At 45.8% G+C, this 23182-nt stretch overlaps 1 protein-coding gene across 3 annotated transcripts in view; it reads right to left on the bottom strand.

Moving 5' to 3' along the window:
* LOC135902201 (uncharacterized) overlaps positions 1-23182 on the bottom strand; it is a 92986-nt gene that overhangs the window by 557 nt on the left and 69247 nt on the right. The window contains exons 1-6 of one of the 3 annotated variants that reach the window (XM_070537731.1): positions 22648-22799; positions 20457-20616; positions 19398-19520; positions 18762-18934; positions 12453-12612; positions 4862-5011 (exon numbers count right to left, since the gene is read on the bottom strand). In XM_070537731.1, the coding sequence (XP_070393832.1) occupies positions 4862-5011; positions 12453-12612; positions 18762-18934; positions 19398-19520; positions 20457-20614 (764 nt within the window). In that variant the 5' untranslated portion in view covers positions 20615-20616; positions 22648-22799. Of the gene's footprint in view, positions 1-4861; positions 5012-12452; positions 12613-18761; positions 18935-19397; positions 19521-20456; positions 20617-22647; positions 22801-23182 lie in introns of those variants that run through there. The other 2 variants (XM_065432178.2, XM_070537733.1) reach the window with 2 other exon arrangements.

Below are 23182 nucleotides of genomic sequence, written 5' to 3'. Positions count from 1 at the left end.
TTACATACTGTATATCAAGTAGGCAAAGAAAGCACTTGGGACCCTCTTTGTATTTTTGGTGTAAGGCTTGTACAATGCAAACCTAATGCTTCGTTTTCACTTCGCACACGCTTAAAAATGAAACGAGAGAGAGAATTGTGCTAATCATGCGAACCAAGTGTTATCGTAGTTCATACGTAAATACAAGATGAGCTTTCTTCTCCTTATTGAACTAGGGTAAACTGACGCTGGACTCAATACTTGTAGTTTAGAAAGTGAAACTAATGCCGCATATTGTTCAAGACATTAGGAAGATAATGTCAATGCCAGTTGCTTCGGTTGCATTTCTTCTTCAATTCTCCGGCTATATGGTGCCATAGCTAAAGCATATTAATTGTACGCCTAATAAATACTCCTTTTTTGCATTGTGTACGGCCCAATGTAACGGGACCAAATAAATACCGACCAAGAAAGGAATCCCTGTAAACGGACACACAGAAAAGCAATTTCTGCTCTTCTTTTCATTCGCTTGTACAGTAAAAATCCGATGACGCCTAAGCACTTATGTGTTGCGAATGCGAAATCATTAATGTACAATTCGACCCTGCTTAGCGGTCCTTCGAGTTACACACTACTCGCGGCCAAGCGAGCGCGTTGAAACTCTTGTCCAGTCACGCCGAGCTTGACAAAGGGAGTTTCGGTCCAAGTAGCAGGCTATCATCAAGCAGAGTGCACAGGCCTCACCGTTTAGCCCAGTGAATAAGACACTGGGCTTCTGAGCGTCGGGCCGTAGGTTCGAGACTCACCACCACCAAGGTTTCTTCTTTCGAATTTCTTGTGTTTTATTACATCAATTTTCATTACGATTACTGAGGCGAAGTTAGAACGCAGGCGTGAGCTCATGCGGCCAAGGAACGCGCGGATAACACCGGCTTCCGAGAACGAGAGCGAGGGTGACGTGGCATTGCGACGATGCTCTCTCCCCTCACACCGCAGCTGGCGCACCAGCTGTTGGTGTGGGGAAAAGGCATCCAGAGGGGAGAGGAGAGTATGCCCTTTCACCCGCTCTACTCTGTCGAGGCGCGTACGTGACGTGGAGTCGCAGCCAATGGGAATTTAGGGGCCGTTTCGCTGCTAGTCGCCGGCTTTTGCGCTGAATGGACCATTTGATGCTTTCGCATCAACAAGTGGGGGAACTATGAAAAATCACCAATTAGCCCAAATAGTTGTTCTGCTTCACCCATAATGAAGTTGCCTCCAAGAAATTTTGATGGTATAGCAAATACATAAATGCAACATCACAGTATAGTTCTGTAATGGACAGAAATCTATAAACCAGATATAGCGGCTCTGTGGCTTTCCTGGCCATTGAGTGAGACAGTTTAACCTCATATACAATGTCAACCTGCTGCTAACCAAAGCGAGGTGTTCAGTAGATCGCCTTACCTTTTGTGCACCCTATCAATGAAAGATGCAATATAGGTAGGCATTTATTACCCTGACAATGCCGCCCATATTAAATAACTTTTTACCAATGGCGGCTGATTTTTTATTTATGCCAGCACCGATCAAAAAAACCTTGAGTTCGGCAAATAACAGAGTGCCTAAAGCGCAGAAAAATGTTTTTTTGCAAAACTGTCGTTCTTTATTTATGGGGACGACACTGCTGATAATATTAAATCTTTTGTGCGCATGTTTGCAGATGCCTGCGTATTGTATAAGGTTATCAATATTCCAAGAGACTGTGCAACAATGCAACGTGGCACTGACAGGATCACACATTGGTGTTCATAATGACATAGGAACTGTAACCTAAAGAAAACGTTGCCCGTGTGTTTAACTAAAAAGAAAATAAACAATTTTACTTTAATTATAATACCGTGCAGTGGTATAATACTATTGGCTTTGTGAGAACTTCAATATTTGGGAGTGTATTTGACCTCTCATTTATCTAAGACTCGTCACATTGATCACATCACTGCCAAAGCATCCAAGGTTCTAGGTTTTATGAAAAGAAATACAAAACAATTCCGAATCAAAGCGAAGGCTCTACTCTATCTTTCCAGAGGCCTGTCAATACTTGAATATGCCAGCATGGTTTGGGATCCTTGGACACGACCAAACATAGACAAACTGAAGAGAGTACAGAGTAAGGCTGTATGATTTGTATGAATAAATTACACACGAAATTTTAGTCTAACAGAGGCCAACAAAATTGGGTGGAACATGCTACAAAAACGACGTTTATTTCACAGATGAAAGCTGTTCCCTGATATGTTTCGTTCAAGAACAGGCATCAATAACACGAACTATTTACATATGCCCGACTACGTGTCTATGAGAGCGGATCACGAACTCAAAGTGAAAGAAACTTCATGTAGAACTAACGTGTGTAGTAAGTCCTTCTTCCCCAAGACAACTCGAGACTGAAATCGGTTAAGAAGTGATATTGCGAAAATAACTTCTAACGTTAAGTTCGTACAGTCGCTTCATGATGTAATATTATGGACATGAACATGGTATATTTTATCCTATGTTACCTGTATTATGCATCCTTTATCTTTTATGTAATCCCTCCCACTGTAATGCCTATCTAAGGCGCAGTGGGTACTTTCGTAAATGAATATATAAACATCTTACATTTCTAACGAAACTTGCAAGACACACCTATATTATGGTTAAATTATACCAACTTAACAAGCGAAGTAATTCTTACGCTAAACCTAAATTGTGGGAAATTTGTTTGTTTTAACCAATCTATCAGCCCCATTTCTACAATACCTATGGACGTTAGGGAGTTAGATTCAAGAATAATGCGTGCATTTTATTATGAACATTTACTATATTTAACTGTATTACTACGTTGGACGCGCTAGCTAAGATCTGCACACTGAACAACTTCATTATTAGAAATGCACTTTCTTCTTGATGCTACTTCAAGCCATATTGGCCCATAGATGGAAGCACAGTGTTGATATAAAGGTAAGAAGGAGGCAAAGTTGCTGCTTCGACAGCAGGACCCATCTTTGGCAAGTGTGGCCTTGTCACCCATGCTGTGTTACATTGTTTATCATAAATAGTGTGATTTGCAGTTATGTTCTAGAAAGCCACGTTGGCCCGAAAATAACGTACGTAAGGTAACGTAAGGTAGCACTCCTTTAGCCAAATTTTAGTGCTTGTCGTGCTTAATGGAACAGGATGCAGAGATGATATTAAGAATAGACAGAATAGAGCGAGTCAAAGACAAAAAAATATGAAATACAGGTTTTCAAAAACACGAAACAATGTTATATAGTTAAAGAGGTACTGCATACGGAGCAATATAACAGAAAGCTCATGTACAAGCTATGGGAGTGTTTACGTGAAACAGAGTCGGAGAACTGTGAAAGCGCCTCACTGAAGACAATGCCCGCGTAGAGACAACGACACTTGTGAAGCAAGAAATTAAAAATAATAAACGTTTCATTAAGTGTTTCTTGCACTAAACTACGGAAAAATACACAAAGGTCTAAACGAAACAAGTATCAAATGAAACAAACTTGATTTAGATCCCTTTAACGATTGCCGAAAGATAGCATTCCCGCCTTTATATGTGTTGAACAGGCAAGATAAGAATTACATATGAAGCAGCCCATTAACGGCAACGATTTATACGCTTATTCACTCCGTCTGTGTTCTCTTAGAAGAGGCTTTCTCTTGCGAAAGCTAGCCGCGTAATATTATCATCAGCCTATTTTATGTCCACTGCTTGACGAAGACCTCTCCCTGCGATCTCCAATTACCCCTGTTCTAAGCCAACCAATTTCAGCTAGCGCCTGCGAATTTCTTAATTTCATCACCCCACCTAGCCTTCTAACGTCCTCGGCTGCGTTTTCCTCCTATTGGCACGCATTCTGTCACCCAACAGTCCACCGGCTATCTAAGCTACGCATTGTATGACCTGCCTAGTTTCATATCTTTCTCTTAATCTCAATTAGAATATCGGCTGCTCCTATTTCTTCTTTGATCCACCGCGCTCTCTTCTTTTCTCTTAACGTTACGCCTAATATCATTCTCTCCATCGCTCTTTTCGCGGTACTTAACTTCTTTTCGAGCTTCTTTGTCAGTCTCCCAGTTTCTGTCCTATATGTCAGCACTGGTAGAATGCATTGATAGTGCACCTTTATTTTTCATAATAATGGTAAGCTTCCAGTCAGGATCCGACAATGTCTGCTGAATGCGCTCCAACCCATTTTTATTCTTCTCAAATTTCCTTCTCATGATCAGGGTCCCCTGTGAGCAATTGACCTAGGTAAACGTACTCTTTCACAGACTCTAGAGGCTGAGTGGCGACCCTGAATTGTTGTTCTCTTGCCCGGCTATTGATCGTTATCTTTGTTTTCTGCATATTAATCTTCAACCCCACTCTTATACTCTCTCTGCTAAGGTCCTCAATCATTTATTTAATTACAATATATTGCTTATCTAGTACACTAGAACTATTACATCCCAATATCGCTTATTACCTTAACGCAGCTTAATATAATCTGCCTTTGCATTTCATAGCAATAATACTCGAAACTCCTATATAAATCCGTTTCCGACGCAGCATGCTCTCTCTCATTTACCTACATTGCAGTTTTGTCCAGTTTTTTTACTCGACACACAAGCAATGTCCGTGATACTCGCCACTTCTATTGCTTGCACCTCTTTCTGAACGCGTGAGCTGCTAGCACTCTATTCAAACCAACGTGCAAAGTGTTAGGTTATCTACGACGTCATACAAAAAAGGTTTTTTTCATTGCTGCTAACGCCTGAATGTAGCTGTGAGCAAAAAAAAAAGTACTTCAGTCAGCATGAATGCAGAAGGCAGTGCCATAAATCAAGCACCGAAGAGTCTTACTAGTTGTACTTTGTGCACTCAGTGGGATAGCCATATTCGAAGCACTTCGTTTGCAGTACGTCGAAAAACAGGACTCCCACAGTCACGGAAGGGAGGCTGCTCACGTTTTGTAGACAGTTGAAGAACTTCCTGTCGTAAACGCAGCCTGTCCTGAAATAGTAACGACAACAATTCGTAAAAGAGAATCAACTTGATTCAGGAATATCCTTGAGTGCGTACCTCAACCTAATTTTCATAATAAAATCACAACATTCAGCCTAACAATGTAGCTTGAAAGGGGAATGGTATTTTTTTTCGTCATTGCAGGTATCATAAGGCCTAACTCAAATGCAAAGCACCATATGCGTCTACCTCAAGGACGAGGATTCATAAGCGCCACAGGCACATAACATTCGATTAATCTTGCCTGTTATTTTATCACATGTTTTCGTATATCTAATGCTCTGTTCAGAAGATGTTTCCATCTTAGAGATGTTTCCATCTCATTCACATGGGCTACGCCGACTATCGACGTTTTAGCCGAAAACTCGTCAACTGCACCAGACTCGACTATCCCATCGGGTTCCACTCGACAAACGCTCCGTTTCAAGACCAAGTTCAAGTCCGTGAGTGAAGTTTTCGTCATTCCACGCGACTTTGAAAATTCGAGGCGGCGGAAGCCCCGTTAGGCCTCGATAGGCTTAGCGCGTGAGCGACCGCCTCACCACCTAATAACCAGATCGCTTCTGCCGAGCGTACGAGATGGCTACGTCAGAAGACATGGACCTCCAAATAACACCCCCGCATCCGGTTAACAACGCGGACGAAAACGGGGACACAAGAGTACTTTCCGAAGCGAGGACTAGCAAAAGCCAAGAGATCGCCGCCCACAACCAGGCGATGGACGGCTGGCAGTTAGTTCTATCGCGGCGACAGCGAGAGGCTGTCAAGCGCAACGACAGGGAAACGGCTCCCAACAAGAACAACATAAACGGTCAGCCATCAGCAGGCGGCGCGAAAGGAGATGGGCAAATCGGTCGTCGCAACATGCGCCCGTGGAAGGGGAAGCCTCTGCCACCATTACCGAAGAATGACATCAAGATAATACTGAAGCCACACAAAGGACTAATTCTCAAGGAATATCTGAGAACAGAAATACCGCAAGCGATTATTCGGGCTACCGGGACGATAATCACAGGAAACGGACCGAACCAGCGAAAAATCACTGGAGAAGATTTCATACTGCGAATTCGAGAGGGAACGAATATCATCATCGTCTCCACACCTTCACTGGAAGTGGCGGACGTCATTCGTCGAGTCACGTGCATGGAGCTGCGAGACAAGCAACACCCCTTCAACGGGTACGTAGCGGATCCAGATGATAGCTACAAAGGGGTGGTTCACGGATTCCCAGCACACACCGAATCAGCAGATCTCCAGCGACACCTGCGCGTCAGGACCCAAGGAGTCACCATCGAAAGGGCCCGAATGCTTGGAAGCTCCAATACCGCTCTCCTCACCTTCTCGGGAGGCACGCGCCCCAAATGCGTGTACTACATGGGAGTAGAGATGCGGTGCACGGAGTACAGGCCAACAATCCAAATGTGCCTGGAGTGCATGCAAGAGGGACACCGCTCGGACGTTTGTCCGAACCCCAAGAACATATGCCGTGGCTGCGGACTCGAAAATCCACCCCCGCAAGGACACGAATGTGAAGTGAAGTGCGCCATGTGCAGGGCGGCGGGGCACGAGACGCGTCGGTGCCTGAACAAACTGATTGCCGCCAAGCGCGTGAAGACGACTCGCCAGTCTCGATCGCGGGAGCGGTCGGGACAGGACACCAAAAAGGCACCGGGGCGCTGGTTCGAGTCCATGGAAGAGGAGGACTTCTACCGGCACCGATCGCGATCCAGATCTCCACACGGAAGCAGAGCGAAGAGCAATACCCCGTCGAGGGACCCCTCCAGCTCCAGGGCTCCACAGCGGTCAAATTCGCCACTGCCTAAAAGACAGCAGGTGAGCTGGGCGAGGGTTGTTATTCCCACTGCTCCAAAACAGAATACTGGTGAAAATGATAAACGCATTCAAAAATTGGAAAAGGAAAATGCGCGACTAAGAGAACAGCTCTCAGGAGAGGAACGCAAACGACAATCACTTGAGAAACAAGTGTCAGAGTTAGAGGCGCGCTTCAATAGCACAATACCACAGCCGGAAACGCCGCGTCAATCTGAACAAATAGCCAAAGCGAAAGCGGCGGCAGATATAAACTCCGTCTCCGCGCAGTCTCCGACAACCGAAATCTCAAAAAACGCGCAGATAACGGCAGCGCAGATCCAGACAATGATCGCGGAAAACTTGAAAATATTTATGCATGAAATGCTGGCATTAATTACCGAAAGGTTAACGGAATTTCAACAACAGTGCACGAAGTACTTCGAGAAACACAAGGGGTTCGTGGCGGAACAGCTTAGGGCAGTCTCGAAGGCTGTTCCCACCAAAAAACGCGCAATTAATTGCGATAGGAGCGGGTTCAGCAAAAACTAAAATAAGCCACTGCGTAACAGAATCCGACGGCTCGGACACGGAAACGTCACGGGCTTAAAATAAGAGTGGGCAACATGGCTAATCACGCTAAGAAATCGCAACGAATACAAAATTCAGACCAATTAGAGATATGGCAATGGAACTGCCGCTCCTTCTCCAGGAAAGCGGCAGTGTTCCGCCAGTTTATCAAAAACTCCGGAATCGCTCCGGACGTGATATGTCTGCAGGAGGTCGGGGCCAAGCCGGCCAAATTGCAGGGATACTACACTCTGAGCGATCCTCAAAATTCGAAGGTCGCCACGCTGGTGAGCAAGTCGATAAACGCTCAATTATTAACACTTCCGCCAACTGAGGGAGAGACTAATTCCATAGTTATTAGTGTGATGCCAAAGAAACGAAGTAAGGCACACACACTAATCACAAATCTGTACAGTCCTCCCAAAAGCAAAGGGAACGACCTACCCCACATTCTCTCAGCAACAAAAGATTTAGCGGGCACCAGGGATAAGGCGGTGATAGTGGGTGACTTTAATGCACCCCACATACTATGGGGATACGCGAAAACGTCGCCCAAAGGGTTCCTACTCGAGCGCACCGCAACGGCCTTGGGCTTACGGGCAATCAATCAGATCGGCAAACCGACGCGCACGGGTAACAGCGTCAGTAGAGACACGGCGCCCGACCGTGCCTTTACAATAAACATCAGAGACGCAATGGGTTTCCTTTGATGAAAATTTGGGAAGCGATCACGACATAATCCGAGTAGCGCTCTCCACGCCCAACATACGGAGAACAATAGGAAAGACTAAATTAACTGACTGGCCTCGTTATAGAAAACTCCAGAGAGCTCTGGAGGAGTCGGATACAGCCCCGACCAACATGCGAGAATGGACCGAATTCCTTCGACGAGCACACGGGGACACCACTAAAGCCATTGAGCGTACAGCGGAGGTGCCGGTGATAGACTCTCACCTGGTCAGCCTATGGGACGAGAGGCGGAAACTGGCCAAGAGGTGGAAAAGGCAACGTCTAAACAAACACCTGAGACAACGCATCGCTCTCTTGGCAGAGCAAGCCCAAGGCCATGCCAACGAGCTCGCTAAAAACGAGTGGGCGACGTTCTGTGGAACCCTGTCAGGAACTCTGGGAACGAGCAGTACGTGGCGAATACTACGAAGCATGCTAGACCCGATGAGCACGCGTACTGAGAACAACAAGAAGCTCCAAATTATAGCAGACAACTTCGAGGGTGCAGACCAAGATCTCGTTCATGCGCTTCAGAAAAAGTACATAGGACCCTCACCTGCTACGGCACCGTCGTCCGCGAGGAGACAATACGCGGGGGAGGCGAACCCTAAATTAGACGAAGATATAACGTACGCGGAAGTGTACGAGGCGGCACAATCCGCAGTTAAAAATTCGGCACCGGGCCCAGACTCGATCACAAATGCAATGATTCGAAACATGGATTCGGTAGCCCTAGCGAAAATCACAAAGGTATTTAATAGCGAGTGCTGGGCCAAGGGAGACTTGCCCCAAGAGTGGAAATTGGCTAAAATAATCATGATCCCCAAACCAAAAAAGAATCCCTCGATTGATACACTACGGCCGGTGTCGCTCACGTTCTGCCTAGGTAAGCTCTATGAAAGGGTTATCCATAGCAGATTGCAGCGATACCTGGAAGAGCGGAGCTGGTTCCCGGACTCCATGATAGGATTTCGCACGGGTTTATCTTGCCAGGACGCGTTCCTCCTACTTAGAGATGAAATTCTAACTAATATACCGTACGGCGACGAGAGACTAGTCCTAGCACTAGACCTTTAAATAGCATTTGACAACGTCTCTCACGCCGCAATATTGGAAGAACTCGAACTCGCGGGTTGTGGTGAGCGCACATACAATTACTTAAGAGCGTTTCTTTCCAACCGCGAGGCGAGCATCAGTATTGGCCAAATCACTTCGGATTTATTTAAAATGCCTGACAAAGGAACACCTCAAGGAGCTATATTATCTCCTCTTCTCTTCAACATTGCGATGTGTCGACTCGCGCGCGATCTGGATCGGATACCCGACCTAGGTTACACGCTCTACGCAGACGACATCGCGCTGTGGACGAGCAGAGGTTCACTAGGGGATAAGGAATATACGCTCCAAAGTGCAGTATTAGCGGTGGAGAAATTTTCTAGATGGAGTGGCCTGAAGTGCGCACCCGAAAAATCTGAGGTTATCCGGATACACGCGAAAGGCTACAAATCCAGAGGATCGATTAACATCGTGGTTGAGGGCCAATCAGTCCGAGAGGTACCCACGATGCAAGTCCTGGGTTTGTGGCTTCAGAGCGACGGGAGAGCACTACAGACACTCAAGACCCTCAAATCCACAGCCAACAACATAGCCCAAATGATACGTCGCGTGACGTATCGAAAAGCGGGAATGCGAGAAGACGATACCCTAAGGCTCGTACAGGCCTTAGTGGTTAGTCGAATAACCTATGGCTTACCGTACCAAATCCTGAACAGGGAGGAGGAAAAGCAGGCTGACACAATAATTCGAACCGCTTTCAAAGCTGCTCTGGGCCTGCCTAAATGTACTTCAACGGAGCGCATGTTAGCTTTGGGAGTGCACAATACTTTCGACGAACTGAGGCAAGCCACCCTGATGTGACAGAGGGAGCGCCTCAGCTTCACAAAAACTGGTAGGGCAATATTGGCTAGACTCAATATCCCAGCATACGCCATTTATCTCACAGAGCAGGCCGTACCTCTCCCTCCTTCGATGAGATCCAAAATTACAGTAGCCCCAATTCCAAAGAATATGCATCCAGAGTACAACAAAGAAAGGCGCAAAGCACGTGCACAACATATTCAATCAGCCTACTCTAACAACCATAGGTACAACACGTACTACACGGACGCAGCTCTGTATGCAGACACGACCGGGCAGCGCTACCAAAGGAGGTACGCCCTGGCAGTCGTGAACGCTGTCAGCCAACAGCAAATTACCGCGTCGGCCACGGCGGGATCCCCAGCCTCGGCTGAAATATTAGCAGTGGCGATCGCACTCGCTCGCGCGGAGCGTTCGCAAAGGGACTCGGTCGTGGTCACGGACTCCCAGGAGACATGTCGCATGTTTCTCAAGGGGCACGTGACTGCGGCTAGCCTCGCGATAATCCCGAAATCCTTCAACAACTATCATCGCCTACTCTGGTGCCCGGGCCACGCGGGGGTACAGGGGAACGAAAAGGCTAACGCGTTAGCTCGAGGGTTCACTAACCGAGCGACGGCGTCCTCTTCTAACCCCAACCACCCGCACTACCCATCACAAAATTCCACCAATTTAAATGCCAAAGACATCCTTGCTCATCAGCGTGGAGTCCGAAGAAAATACCCGCCGCCTCACCCACAACTTAACGGGGAAGAGGCCACCGATTGGCGTAAAATACAGACCGGGGTGTTCCCCCATTTAAAATTGCTAAACGCCATGTATCCCACTCGTTATAGGGCCAACTGTCCTTGGTGCGGTGGCATACCTACCCTAATGCACATAACCTGGGAGTGCACTAAGCACCCTCATAGGCCAAACACCAGTAGGACAATGGAGCAGTGGGAGGCACAGCTCGCCCGCTCCGATCTGGCAGGACAAAAGTCCTTAATTAGCCAGGTCAGGCAGGCGGCAGAGGCCAGTGGGGCCCTGGACTGAGAGGCTCCGACCACCCCTTCTTCAAATCTTTAGAATCACAATAAAGTTTCTCTCTCTCTCTCCATCTTAGAAGCCCAAGTCGCCTATGCTACCCAGTACAGCCTTTTTCGAGACTGTCACGACTTTGTTCACGACTGTCTAGCCTCCTAAAACTCGTCATCAAAGCTTCTTTAAATTTAGCTCAGACTTTATTGAAGTAGCTTATTTTCTGGGATTATGAAGTCACATCCATTTGAAACTGTATGAAAGTGGTTTGGTTATATTTTTGCCGCCACATCTAAACAGAATCAACACTAATGGCCCCTATACCATTGAATCGTCCCAAAAGAAGTAAAGCACTTGTTATGCGCGTTTGAAGTTCCACCAGGTGACGTGCAAAACCATCACCACACCAAAGTATCATGCGATGCTGCACCACTGCCTCAGCCTTTAGAGCGTGGAAAGCGGTTTCTACGGCGAGGAATTTGAGCAGACGATTACTTTGTGCGCGTTTATGAAACTGCTGGCTTACAATTCTTACAGGGTAAATTAAACAAATCAAAAGTTGGCGTTTCAAGTTCGTAAGTCAGTAATAAGAATCGACTTGGAAAGCATCATGTCCCTGAATTGTCTTCGGGTCTCTGGCGGCGAAAGCTCGAAAGTAGTTAGTACGCCAGTATGTGTCTTATCCTCCATAGCGAACATGCCTAAATTGAGAAACCGTTTTACTTCAGAGCATGCTTTGGCTGCCAAAGAAGCAGAAAGTATATTCTGGTGCTATCACTGAGTGACAATTCCTACACCAACGACAGATGTCGAGGAGATGTGTGAATTTAATTGAATTAGGTTGAATAGAACTGTAGGGTTTTCCGCTTTAAAAACAACGATTTATGTATGAGACACACCGCAGTGGAGAACTCCGATTTAATTTTTACCGCCAGAGTATCTGTAACGTGCCCCCAATGCACGATACACGATCGTGTTTGCATTTCGCCCCCATCGAAATGCGGCCGCCGCAGCCCGGATTTCATCCCGCGGCATTGTGCTTACCAGTGCCACACCATAGCCCCTAAGCCACCATGGTGGGTAAGAGGACATGTGTGCAGTTCGTAATTACCCAGTCGTGTCAATATTAAACAGCCTCTTCGGTTTTTACAGGACGAAAAATGTTCAAAATGCACTACGTTTTACAGCGAAGTTGTTAAGGGGAACTCCACAACAGCTTTCATGCGGCGGGGGAATGCGCGGGTGTGGTTGGTATCAAATATCAAAAAACAGTCAGAAAGGCAACTTGCATCTAAGCCCGGAACACGCTTTGAAGCGTATTTCGTTTCAAAATGACGCATTCCCGCAACGAAAAAAATAAAAAGATGACGGCGAATGAACTCACATCGTATACGGCAAGTAATTTGTTACATTGTGCTTAGTCTCGAATGCCGGTATGTTGTCTTGAGAATGGTCGTGTTCACGGCAGCATCTGTCGGTGTCTCTCGCCGACCCCAAATCATCGTAATTTTTTGCCACGTCACCAGCTCCGCAGCACTTTGTTCCTGGGTCGTGAAGATACTATTTTAATGAGAGGCTGCTTCTTTTTGCAGAAACAATCTCAAATCGCAGCATGCTACTGAAAGAGGAGAGAGAAAAAGAAGCTTGATCTTGCCTTTCTCAGGTCAAAGTAATCTCTAATGGAAGCGTAGTGGAATTTCAATAACACGAAATATATTTTCAATAAAATGTTGTAAAACCGATGGTGACTATCAAAAATGACTATAGGTAAAAGAAATATTGGTACGCCATCCAATAACATGCCTAAAATGTGCCCATGCAGTGGAGTGAAACAATCGTTCAATGTGTGCTCGCAGATACATAAATTGGTTATGCCACTCGGGGAGGTCGGGGCATACCCACTTGGAGCCACCAGTAATATACTCAATTATGTTTCTCATACCTTCCCGAAACACTTTCTCACGGAACTTTAATGTCATTACTTCTGCTGAATTAATGTGAGCGCCACATAAAACTCCTGCAAGTTACTCTTATGGGCATGAAAACATTACTGCGAAACAAAAGCGCCGATTTCCTTCACTCCATATGATAAATAGTGAAACACTCCATTGAAATTCTAGAATTAGGTCTTACGTTTGTAAAACAAAGTACATAGACACGTATTGGAAGTTAACGGATGCGGTCGCAGGCCACAGAGGCAAACTGCCACCTGCTCACGATTATGGGCAGCCGTCTAGAATGAGTATTTGCGCAAACGAATGAAAGATTTCGATTCGTACTGGATTGCCAGAAAGCAACTGTGTTACTCGGGGAGCCGCATTTGGTTCGTTGGTGGTTAAAACGAAACATCAGGCGATTTTCAACGCAAGATTTTCTGCAAGTTGTCCAGCGCAAAATACGCGCAGTTCCTCAAGTTCCGGTAGGAATATTAGGAACAGCAGCCAGGCCATACGATTCCCAACTTTCTGTTGACGAAGTGCCGAGCCATCTTCCGCACATATCCTCCGTCACTGAAACAGGTTGGAATATATATAATATAATATTTGGGGTTTTACGTGCCAAAACCACTTTCTGATTATGAGGCACGCCGTAGTGGAGGACTCCGGAAATTTAGACCACCTGGGGTTCTTTAACGTGCACCTAAATCTAAGCACACGGGTGTTTTCGCATTTCGCCCCCATCGAAATGCGGCCGCCGTGGCCGGGATTCGATCCCACGACCTCGTGCTCAGCAGCCCAACACCATAGCCACTGAGCAACCACGGCGGGTAAACAGGTTGGAAGGATCCAAAACTTGTTCGCTTCTATTTCTCGGCGGAATTAGTTTTGAAGCACGGTTCGCCCGTCAGTAATGCGGTAAATGTTTGTACGTTAGCTGGGGACAGTTTCCGTAGCCCTTTCACTCGAAGACTTCAGTATAACAGATTTGCTGCACTTTAGAGCAGAGAATTGAGAAACAATGCACCTACCCAGCGTGTATCTTCACTTAGCACGTATTTTCTCGCACTTTAACTCCCGAAAAGCTACGAGTCTTGTCAGAGCAGAATAAGGTATCTTGTTTTCTGTTTATCTCTTACCCTGCAAGATACGTGCTTGTGCATCATGCACTTTCTTTTTACTGGTGGAGCTGGTCTGACTGGAAGAGCCATTCATATAAAAGTGGGCTCGGTCAAAGTAGAAAGTGTTCAAACAATCCAGAGCTGCTTGTCTCAGGGCCAAGGTATGCTGGTCGGTCTTCTTTCTTAGTCCTAGAACAATAAGACGCATTTGAGGTTGTTTTAAACACCACAAAGCTGAGGTTGAACGTGCTGAGAGTGTGAAGCCCGATGGTAGACAGGCACGATAGATGCTGACCTCGTTGGAGAAGTACGCCTGTGGTCGTCGTTCTGGCAGGCAGGCAAGAGAGCTTGATTGCATGTGTGAAACAAGACGAACATGGGCCCTAAGCGTGTCGGTGCTAATGCAAGTCATGGTCGGATGGTCTTGAGCCATTATAATGGTTCCTGCTGTTGAGGCGCTCCGCGGAAGGCCTAGGCAAACGCGTAGTGCCTGTTCTTGCACGCTCTGAAGTTCTCGAAGATTTGACTTGCATGTTTTAGCAAGCACGGGAGAACTATAACGTAGCAATCCGATAAAAAGTGCTCGATATAACTGTAGCATAGAGCCCACTGACGATCCCCATGTTTTCCCGACGATGAACTTGAAGACATGAACAATAGATGTGAGCTTCTTCTTCAAGTGGGCAACGTGAGGGCTCCAAGAGAGATCCCGATCCACAATAAACCCCTAAAACCGATGATACTGGATACTGGATAACGAGACATCGCTTTTCGTGTGAAAGCGACTGAGACATTTTTTTCTGTTGAGATGGTAAGGCCTTGTGTGTGAAGATAGAGAGATACCTGTGTTGCTGCTTTCTGTAGCCTTGCGCGAACCTGCAGGCGAGTGACCGCTGATGACCAGATGCAGATGTCGTAGGCGTAGATTGAGACACTCACTGTTTCCGGTAGGGATTAGGCCAACCCAAGAAGCGCGAGGTCGAAAAGCATAGGGCTTAGGACACCATCTTGGGGAACTCCTCGGCATATGTAGTGGTTAGTAGTCGGACCATCTTCCGTTCGTACGTACAAGGACCTTTGTGTCAAGTAGTTTCTGTTCCATCGATATACTCGCCCTCCTAGTTCCATTGTCAAAAGTGCGTCTATAATGGCTTGATGGGAAACGTGGTCGTAAGCGCATTTCACGTCTAGAAAGAGCGCTACTGATAATCGTTTCCAAGATTTTTGCTGTTCTACAGACGACACTAAATCGATGACACTGTCAATCGATGAGCGGCCTCGTCGAAATCCTGCCATAGAATCAGGGTAAATTTTGTGGTGTTCTAGCCATTCGAGACGCATGAGGATCATGCGTTCCATGTGCTTCCCGACGCAGCTGGCAAGTGCTATAGGTCGATACGTTACCATTTCGAGCGGCGACTTTCCTGCTTTTAGTAGCGGTACCAGGCGGCTGCGTTTCCATTCCTGTGGGACGACACCATCTTGCCATGAACTATTAAAAAGACTGAGGAGTTCTCCTCGTGCTTCTCGGCCAAGGTGGCGCAAAGTAGTATATGTTATGCCATCAGGCCCTGGTGAAGATGAACACCTACGGAGCGCCATAGCAGCTTCTAACTCTTCCATAGAGAATGGAGCCTCCATACTTGTATCTCGTGGACCGGGAGATGTCGCTTAAAGCCATGTCAGGGACTAAAACTGTGCCACCGGCTACATTCGCGCAAAATTCCTCTGCAACGTCTATCTCACGGCGGTTTTGATAGAGAGCAAGGGCGTTAAAAGGGTGTCGTTGCTGGGGTCTTGAGCAAAGACCCCGTAGGGTACGCCACACACGGGATAATGGCTTCCGGGGGTCCAGTGACTCGCAAAAGCATTTCCATCTTTGATCCGCTAGCATATCCATTCGCCGCTTTATCTTCTTTTGCATACGCCGAGCTTCTATGAGGTCAAGAATTGACTTCGTGCGCCTGTACCTCCTTTCAGCTCGGCGACGAAGTGCACGAAGCCTTTCCAACTCAATGTCATTCTCTGTACGCTTTGATGAATGTGTGAAGCAATGCGTGCAATCTTGCATTGCATCAGCAATTATATCTTCTAATTTGCGTGCGATACGTTTCTTGGATGTGTCTTCTACACGAGCTTGAAAGGCTGACCAGTCGATTTGGCGAGATACATCCGGTAATGCGGCCTCTAGTCCATCGATTCTCACATAGGTCGGTATATGATCACTTCCGTGGGTTTCAATATCAGTGAACCACTGCACGCTCGAAGTCAGGCAACGTGACACCAAAGTCAAATCAAGGCAGCTGCTGTGCGTTGTTCCTCGCATAAAGGTCGAACTTCTGTCATTTAGAAGACACAGGTTGTGGCCTGATGCAAAGGATATTAGTGACCTGCCCCTCGAATTTATCCTGGAGCTTCCCCATATATGGTGGTTAGCGTTGAAGTCCCCTGTTATTATCCAAGGACCGGGAGTAGCAGCCATAATATCTTCTAGTCTTTTGCTGTCAAACTGACTTGTTGGGGTAGGTAGACGCCAATAATAGTAAAAGAGAGCCTCTCCTTTTTCACACTAACACAGACGTGTTGGTTACCATCGTGTGGCGCTACGGATTGCGAAAAATACGTCAGGTCCTTGCGAATGTAAACCTGAACCTTACTACTACGGACACACGTGGTTTAAACAAAAGGTTCATACCCTGATAGTCTTATGGATCCTAATAAGTTCGGTTCACAGATCACCAGTATAGGAGGGAAAGTGGTAGTCAAACACGAACTGTCGAAAATCCGAAATGTGTGACCTCAGGCCTCTCGCATTCCATTGGAAAATGGAGGCACTTCGGACATCATCCCGGAACGATCGCTGTTGCTGTCGATGAGCCATGGTTCTGCTGTAGAAGTTCTCAAGCACTGGACTTCTCAAGGCTCGCTAGAACCGGATTGTTGGCATCCAGCACTTGCAACGCACTTCGAGCTTTTGGTGTCTGTAGCTTGTCCAGAAGAACACGAATAGCACTCACCAGAGAGCTGATCATGACAACGATTTGTTGATCTTGCTCTGTCAGTTTATCAGGAACAGTCGAAGTGTCCCTTGCTGTAGAAGTCCGATTTCGCTCAGTAGGAGCATGTAGCCTCGGGAGTGCAGGCCAAGCGTCAGCTGCCGGGCTGTTCATTGCACCTTTGTCCTTTGAGCTGACTGCGTTTGGCCTGGGCGGAAGAGTGGGTGGTAATGTACGTGGCTGGCGCTCTGCAGATGCTTGGGAGGTTCGTGATCGACGTCGGCGTTCACCTTGAACAAGATCTTTGGACCATGGCTTCGCATATCGCAGCTACAAAAGGCCACAAAAGCGCTGCTGCGATATTCGAAAGCAACTGGATTGAGTCAGCGTATGTGATCCGGACTGAGTGACCGAACGATATCCCCAGTAGACTTTCTCTTCTCCTTTTAATCTCTCCGTCCCCTTTTCCCTTTAGCCAGTGCAGGATAGCCAACCGGGCTCAGTCCTGCCCAGTTGAAAAACACAACAGGAAATTTCAGTCTGTCGTATTTTGGGACGTTGTTTCTGTAGTTATGTTGCCTGTAGTTCTATTGACTGTAGTTCTGTTGTCTGTAGTGTGACGTCCTGTAGTAGAAAGTTCTGTAGTTCTTCATCAATATTTAATTAAAAGTTCACAGAGACCTCCTTAAGGCTATGTAAATTTGTTAGTACAATAAAAAATGTAAAAAATTTTTAAAAAACGTCCCCGTCTAGGACTCAAAATTGCGACCTCACGATTCCGAGTCCGGCATTTTACCACTGCACCACTCCTACCATGTCTTTCCAGTGTACATTTTGGCCATGTCAATAGTACGATGCGCTGATGTTTACATTTGCATTTTGAGAGGTACATCGTGGAGTGCTAGAACATCAATATTGATGTACGATGTCCATATTAAATAAGAAATTCAGAAATAGACAACTGTGACTGTTGGGGCTGTTACTGCTAATTTCGACAGTTGTCTCTCGTTCTTTTCTCTTTTGAGCGCACACATAATTCGTGTGTTCAATGCAAAATAGCTACATAAACTTTCGTGGATGAGTGTTCTTTCTGACAGCATACTGGTTTCTCACCGCAGCGCTGTACCAGAATAATGAGACCAGAGCGGAACAGCTTTTCACGCAACTTTGAGGAACAACCCAAGACTTCCTTTTCACTTCGCAAAAGCTTATGCAATATTTCTGGGCAATTAACTAATGTGTCAGTGTAACGGCACATTTAAGTCCACAGGCCTGTGTGCCACATCTTACCAAATAAAGTAAAAACGGATACGCAGCCATTCCCGCAGATGGTATGATTTTGATGAGGTCAGTATGGCGTTGCTAGTGCCTCTTCGTAAGGCACAATTATAACAATTGGCCACGTCGACTTTAATATCGGTGTCGGCGCTATCATCATTGCCGGTTTCAGAGAAGCACTATTTATTACCGTGCAAGAAAAAAGTACAGTGTACACCACTAATGCGAAACTGACTGCATTGCATGAATTGCATGTCCTGAAGCGCCACATGAGCCAGACAAAAGTTAACCTTAATGTCTTGTTTTACTTATGCGGGCTTGTTATTCAGCAGTAGCGGTTGTTTACCCAAGCCTTGCCTACCTGGGAATATGACGAGGCTTCGGAATTCATCGCCCAGACTCTCTGAAAAAGAAGACCGTTCTTGCGTTGTATCTTTGTCGGCACATTTGTCGATGAACTGATTCATTTCTTCCACTGATACGTCGGTGACCAGCTCTGACGGGATCGACTTTAATATGCTCTCAATCTGTGTCCTGTTGTAAAAAAGAAAAAAAAACTAACTAATAAGAAAACACTAAGAACACTATCACAGTGACACTCATAGGGTGGTGTTCTAAAAGCTCAGCTTCCTGCTGTTCTTATTCAATGTTGCTGCTGCTGTTTCTTATTCTTTTTTGCCTTTTTGTTTGGTACCTATCTTATGTCGTGCTTATAAAAGGTCATCAAGATAAGCGGGTTTCACATTGTGCGATTGCCGCGCATCCAACTTGACGCAATATACATCAGACGGCTCCCATCAGCAACTCCTAACTGGTGACAAATCTTTTACATTTTTAGGTTGCTAATGTTCATACTATTTGCTGATCTAAATTTAAAATATTGCTTAATTTACTCGTGTATTCAATTGAAATGCGCAAAAGTAAAGTATCAGAAGACCGTGATTATCATGTTCTTGCTCCAGCCCTAAGAATGGCTTGCGCTTTCACCGTGACTCACTTGTTACCGACGAGATTGCAGCTGATGAATTCGCCAGTGCTCGTGTCTTCGAATATCTCCGCTAGGCGGTGACCATCCAAGTTGATGTCCGTAACAATGCGAGGGCTTACCATTGGATGTAGCCTGAAGAAGACGTATCAAAACACGAAACCATCCATGCGCTTACGCACAAAACAAACCGTTAGGCGGGAGAAGAATGTCGTGCTTAAAACGATCAAATAACTGGGCTCTTGCACTAAACATTTCAGAGCGCTTAGCCTTTCCCGTCTATCGCCTACCACACTAAAACATTGCTAACCTCCTTTTTCACAGTTTTTATTGGCTTTTGTACCTCCTAAACACAGTCACCTGCGAATACAAGAGTGATGTCCACGAAACTATTATTCTGGGTAGAAACAGGTAAAAATATCTGTTAGTGTATGCACAAACAATGAATGAAGTTACGTGTAATGGCATGAACGCCGTAAGACACATGCTGCGCCTTAAATAGCCATGCGTATCCGAGCCTGCCAAGCGGCGAAACTGGGGAAGCTTCAGAGGCAAGGAAACTAGGGCCGCTAGGGCACAAAATTTTGTCGATTCAACTTCATCCTTTTGTCGCCATTCGCCGCCGACGACGGGTCGATCCTATTCTAAGGTATAAGTGGAGCACCACTCGAACCATTGAAGGAAACCGACAACGAAAAGAATAGAACAAGGATCATTATAATATGCTTGACAAAAAACGCAAACGCATTCATTTGCCCCTTTAACAGCAACTGTTTCACATTGGCTGGTCGCATTGTCTAGACATATATTATCAGCATAGTTACGTGAACCACTAGGGCAGTGCAGCACGGGGTCCGTGTCTCCTTCTAATGTTATCTTTCATTTTCCATTCTACTTAATACACGGCTCCTCCTGTGGCCGATCTGTATCGATAACAAACGAGTGGCGGGCTGCGAGTCATGTCCGAGGCAGTTCAAGCTGTGTTTTTGTCCGCACCATCATCTACCGTCTAATCATCATAATAGATGTTCAGTAATGTCTCAGTACCAGCATAAAAACTGCAATACTTACACATTTGTTTTCGTAGATTCAGTTTTATTGAACAGCTCCAACACTTTCTTCAACGGCTGCTTGGAGCCCTTCGATATTCTAGCTGCAACGAGATTCTCGTCTCCAAGCCCGTAACAGACAACGCAAAAGAGCAGTAGTGATAACGAGGCTTTCTTCATAACTGAAATGAAGAGCACGGGCGCTATAACGTAAAACTATTCCAAACTTTTCTATTCCGATTCTGCTATCAGCCCTCCACGATTGGTCAAAAACTTTTTTCGACCACCCCCACTTCACCTGTCTGTCACGCGACGTCACGAAAACCACGATACCTCCCCATCTGATATAATGTGTACACACTGATTATGCATGATTTGACAGAAACAAGAAAAACAGTTATTTGTGACTCGGCCCCTTTTCGCCATTAGCCCTCGGCTATTGGTAAAAGGTTTTCGGGCTGCACCTCACCTGCCTGTCACGCGACGTCACAAAACCGCAAGAACTCACCACGTCAAAGTGACGTGTACGCGATAAAGATGCATTAATATGCCGAACAAAATTGAATTTTCTTCGGAATTGTCGCAGGCAGCCCCGTTCCGAAAGGAATAAGAGATGGCTGCCGCCGATCGCTCACACGCTGGCTTCTCGCACCTGCCGGAAAGCATGTGTGTATTTGCATATAATAAAACTTCTTGCGTGGCCGTGTAACGTTTTCGAGCACTTTCGGCATGTTTACTCCCTCATTCTTCCAACTCTTCTTTGCTGAGGGTCCGTTTTAGCGTCATACTTGAACTTCCGTTGCATCCCGCCCCGATTTTTGACCAGCCACCGCAAGCTAAGTAAGGGAAAGCCGACCAATCGTAGACGCCGGCACCACCCTCTTCATCCGGTTATCGACTTTCAGTGCAGTGGCTCGGCCACATCGAATCCCTCTCCACTTGAGCGTTCTCCTTGCCTCTCGTCAGCCAATTAGATACGACAAGCCGCTCAGTGTATGCAATGTCATTCGTTTTTCAAGCAAACAAATGTGACCTCCTATGAACTAGGAGAACGCTTGATTGGTCTGTTCAGACAACCCTGCGGGTGACCGCCCGGTGCTTGCGTTGGTGGTTACGCAAATTTGACGTCAGGAGATTGGAATAGAAACATATTGGAATAGTTTTACGCAATACGGCCCCACATTTGCGCTCGAATGAATGCACTCGTCACTAAAGAAATGTGGCGGAAGCGTTTACGAACTGATGCAGAGTCATGTTGATTCGATAGCACAAACATCACTACGAGCAAAACAATACCAAACTCTACGGCTATCTTACTCTGTTTCCTTATTTATACTCCTGGATATGTTTTATTTATTTATTTATTTATTTATTTATTTATTTATTTATTTATTTATTTATTTATTTATTTATTTACTTCTCAGTCAAATTCCTTTTAATAGTATATGCAGCAGTTCTACACCATAACATAAAATAGCCGTATTTGGTTCTGTGTTTCCTGCACAGTTTATAGTTGGCTTCATAGGGTAGTGCCCCATACAGTGTAATGCGATGAAACGACATCCGAAACTTCATATTTCATTAGCTTCATCAACAATTGCAAACACTGACATTTCTGACGTTGCGTAACGTGAACAAACTATATGGTGATGGTGGTTATGTGCCGTTCAAAAGAGAAACAGTGCAAAAATGTAGTAGTGCAACAGTGCATCCAACAAATATGCGTTGTAGATAACAAGTTTAATGGGCATTTCCGTAACACTCAAAGTGATGCACCAGCTACATCAAAGCATATGCGTAATTGCGTTACATATGAATAAAGATTGCGTCGCCTTTGCGAAGATAACGTTATATTTGTATGAACCTTGCATTTCGCGCCAATCCTAATTTATATTTACATTACTCATCTTAGGATTGCGCAACACTTGCTTTTATATTTGAAGAAAAGCGTCTCGTAACAGTGATTCTCTCATGTGCGTGGGATCCGCTTAATCTTTTTCTCGTGAACTACATTTCCATTTAGTCTATCCATGTCGAACCGAATTACGAAAATATAATAATTTGCTATAGCGTACAATTAGCACTTTTTTCTGCTCTTTTTGTATTCTTTAGAGGTGCCTAAGTCCAAAACAACACCTGAAAACAAATTCCTTAAGTGCAGGTAAGTTTCACACAGCTTTTATAAAATGGAGATTTATGTACAAATAACTCACCTTTCCGACCGTGATTTAACACTCCAGACAGTTACACACGGCCGATAAGGCTGCAACTACTTGGACTGAAAAGTATAAGCCGGTATATATGCTCTCATAAAAAAAAAAGAATACTGAGAGCCTCAATGCTTCCCGGATGCCACACGCTCCGGCGAGACATTTTGTCTTTTCTTTTGTTCTCTAGCTGCCCTGCACACTACCGGAAGCAGCTGACAGCCTCGCAGATGGTATACGTACGAGGAAAAATAAACCTGACGTAAGCTAACGATGTTTCTTCCATCGTGCGTTACGGATGACGAAAGCGCATATGCAAGGCAATGCGGCGACAGCGCACCTATTGCACAAACCGCGCAGCATGTAAAAACTTACAAGTAAGCATTCGCCAGCATTTCTCAGGATAAAGTTTGATGGGCAGAAAGCATAACTGTACGTGTGGCGTACCGGCGCGTGTCGTCTGGGCCGTCTGTTTGTGGAACAAAGCGCAGTGCATTGCACTCCGCTTCTGGCAGGTGCTGAGCAGCTACACTGGCTTCAA

The sequence above is a fragment of the Dermacentor albipictus genome, chromosome 4 (genome assembly GCF_038994185.2).
Source record: "Dermacentor albipictus isolate Rhodes 1998 colony chromosome 4, USDA_Dalb.pri_finalv2, whole genome shotgun sequence".
In the NCBI taxonomy this organism is placed as follows: Eukaryota; Metazoa; Arthropoda; class Arachnida; order Ixodida; family Ixodidae; genus Dermacentor; species Dermacentor albipictus.
The sequence above is the reverse complement of the archived record's forward strand: the minus strand, read 5'-3'. Positions and strand labels throughout refer to the sequence as shown.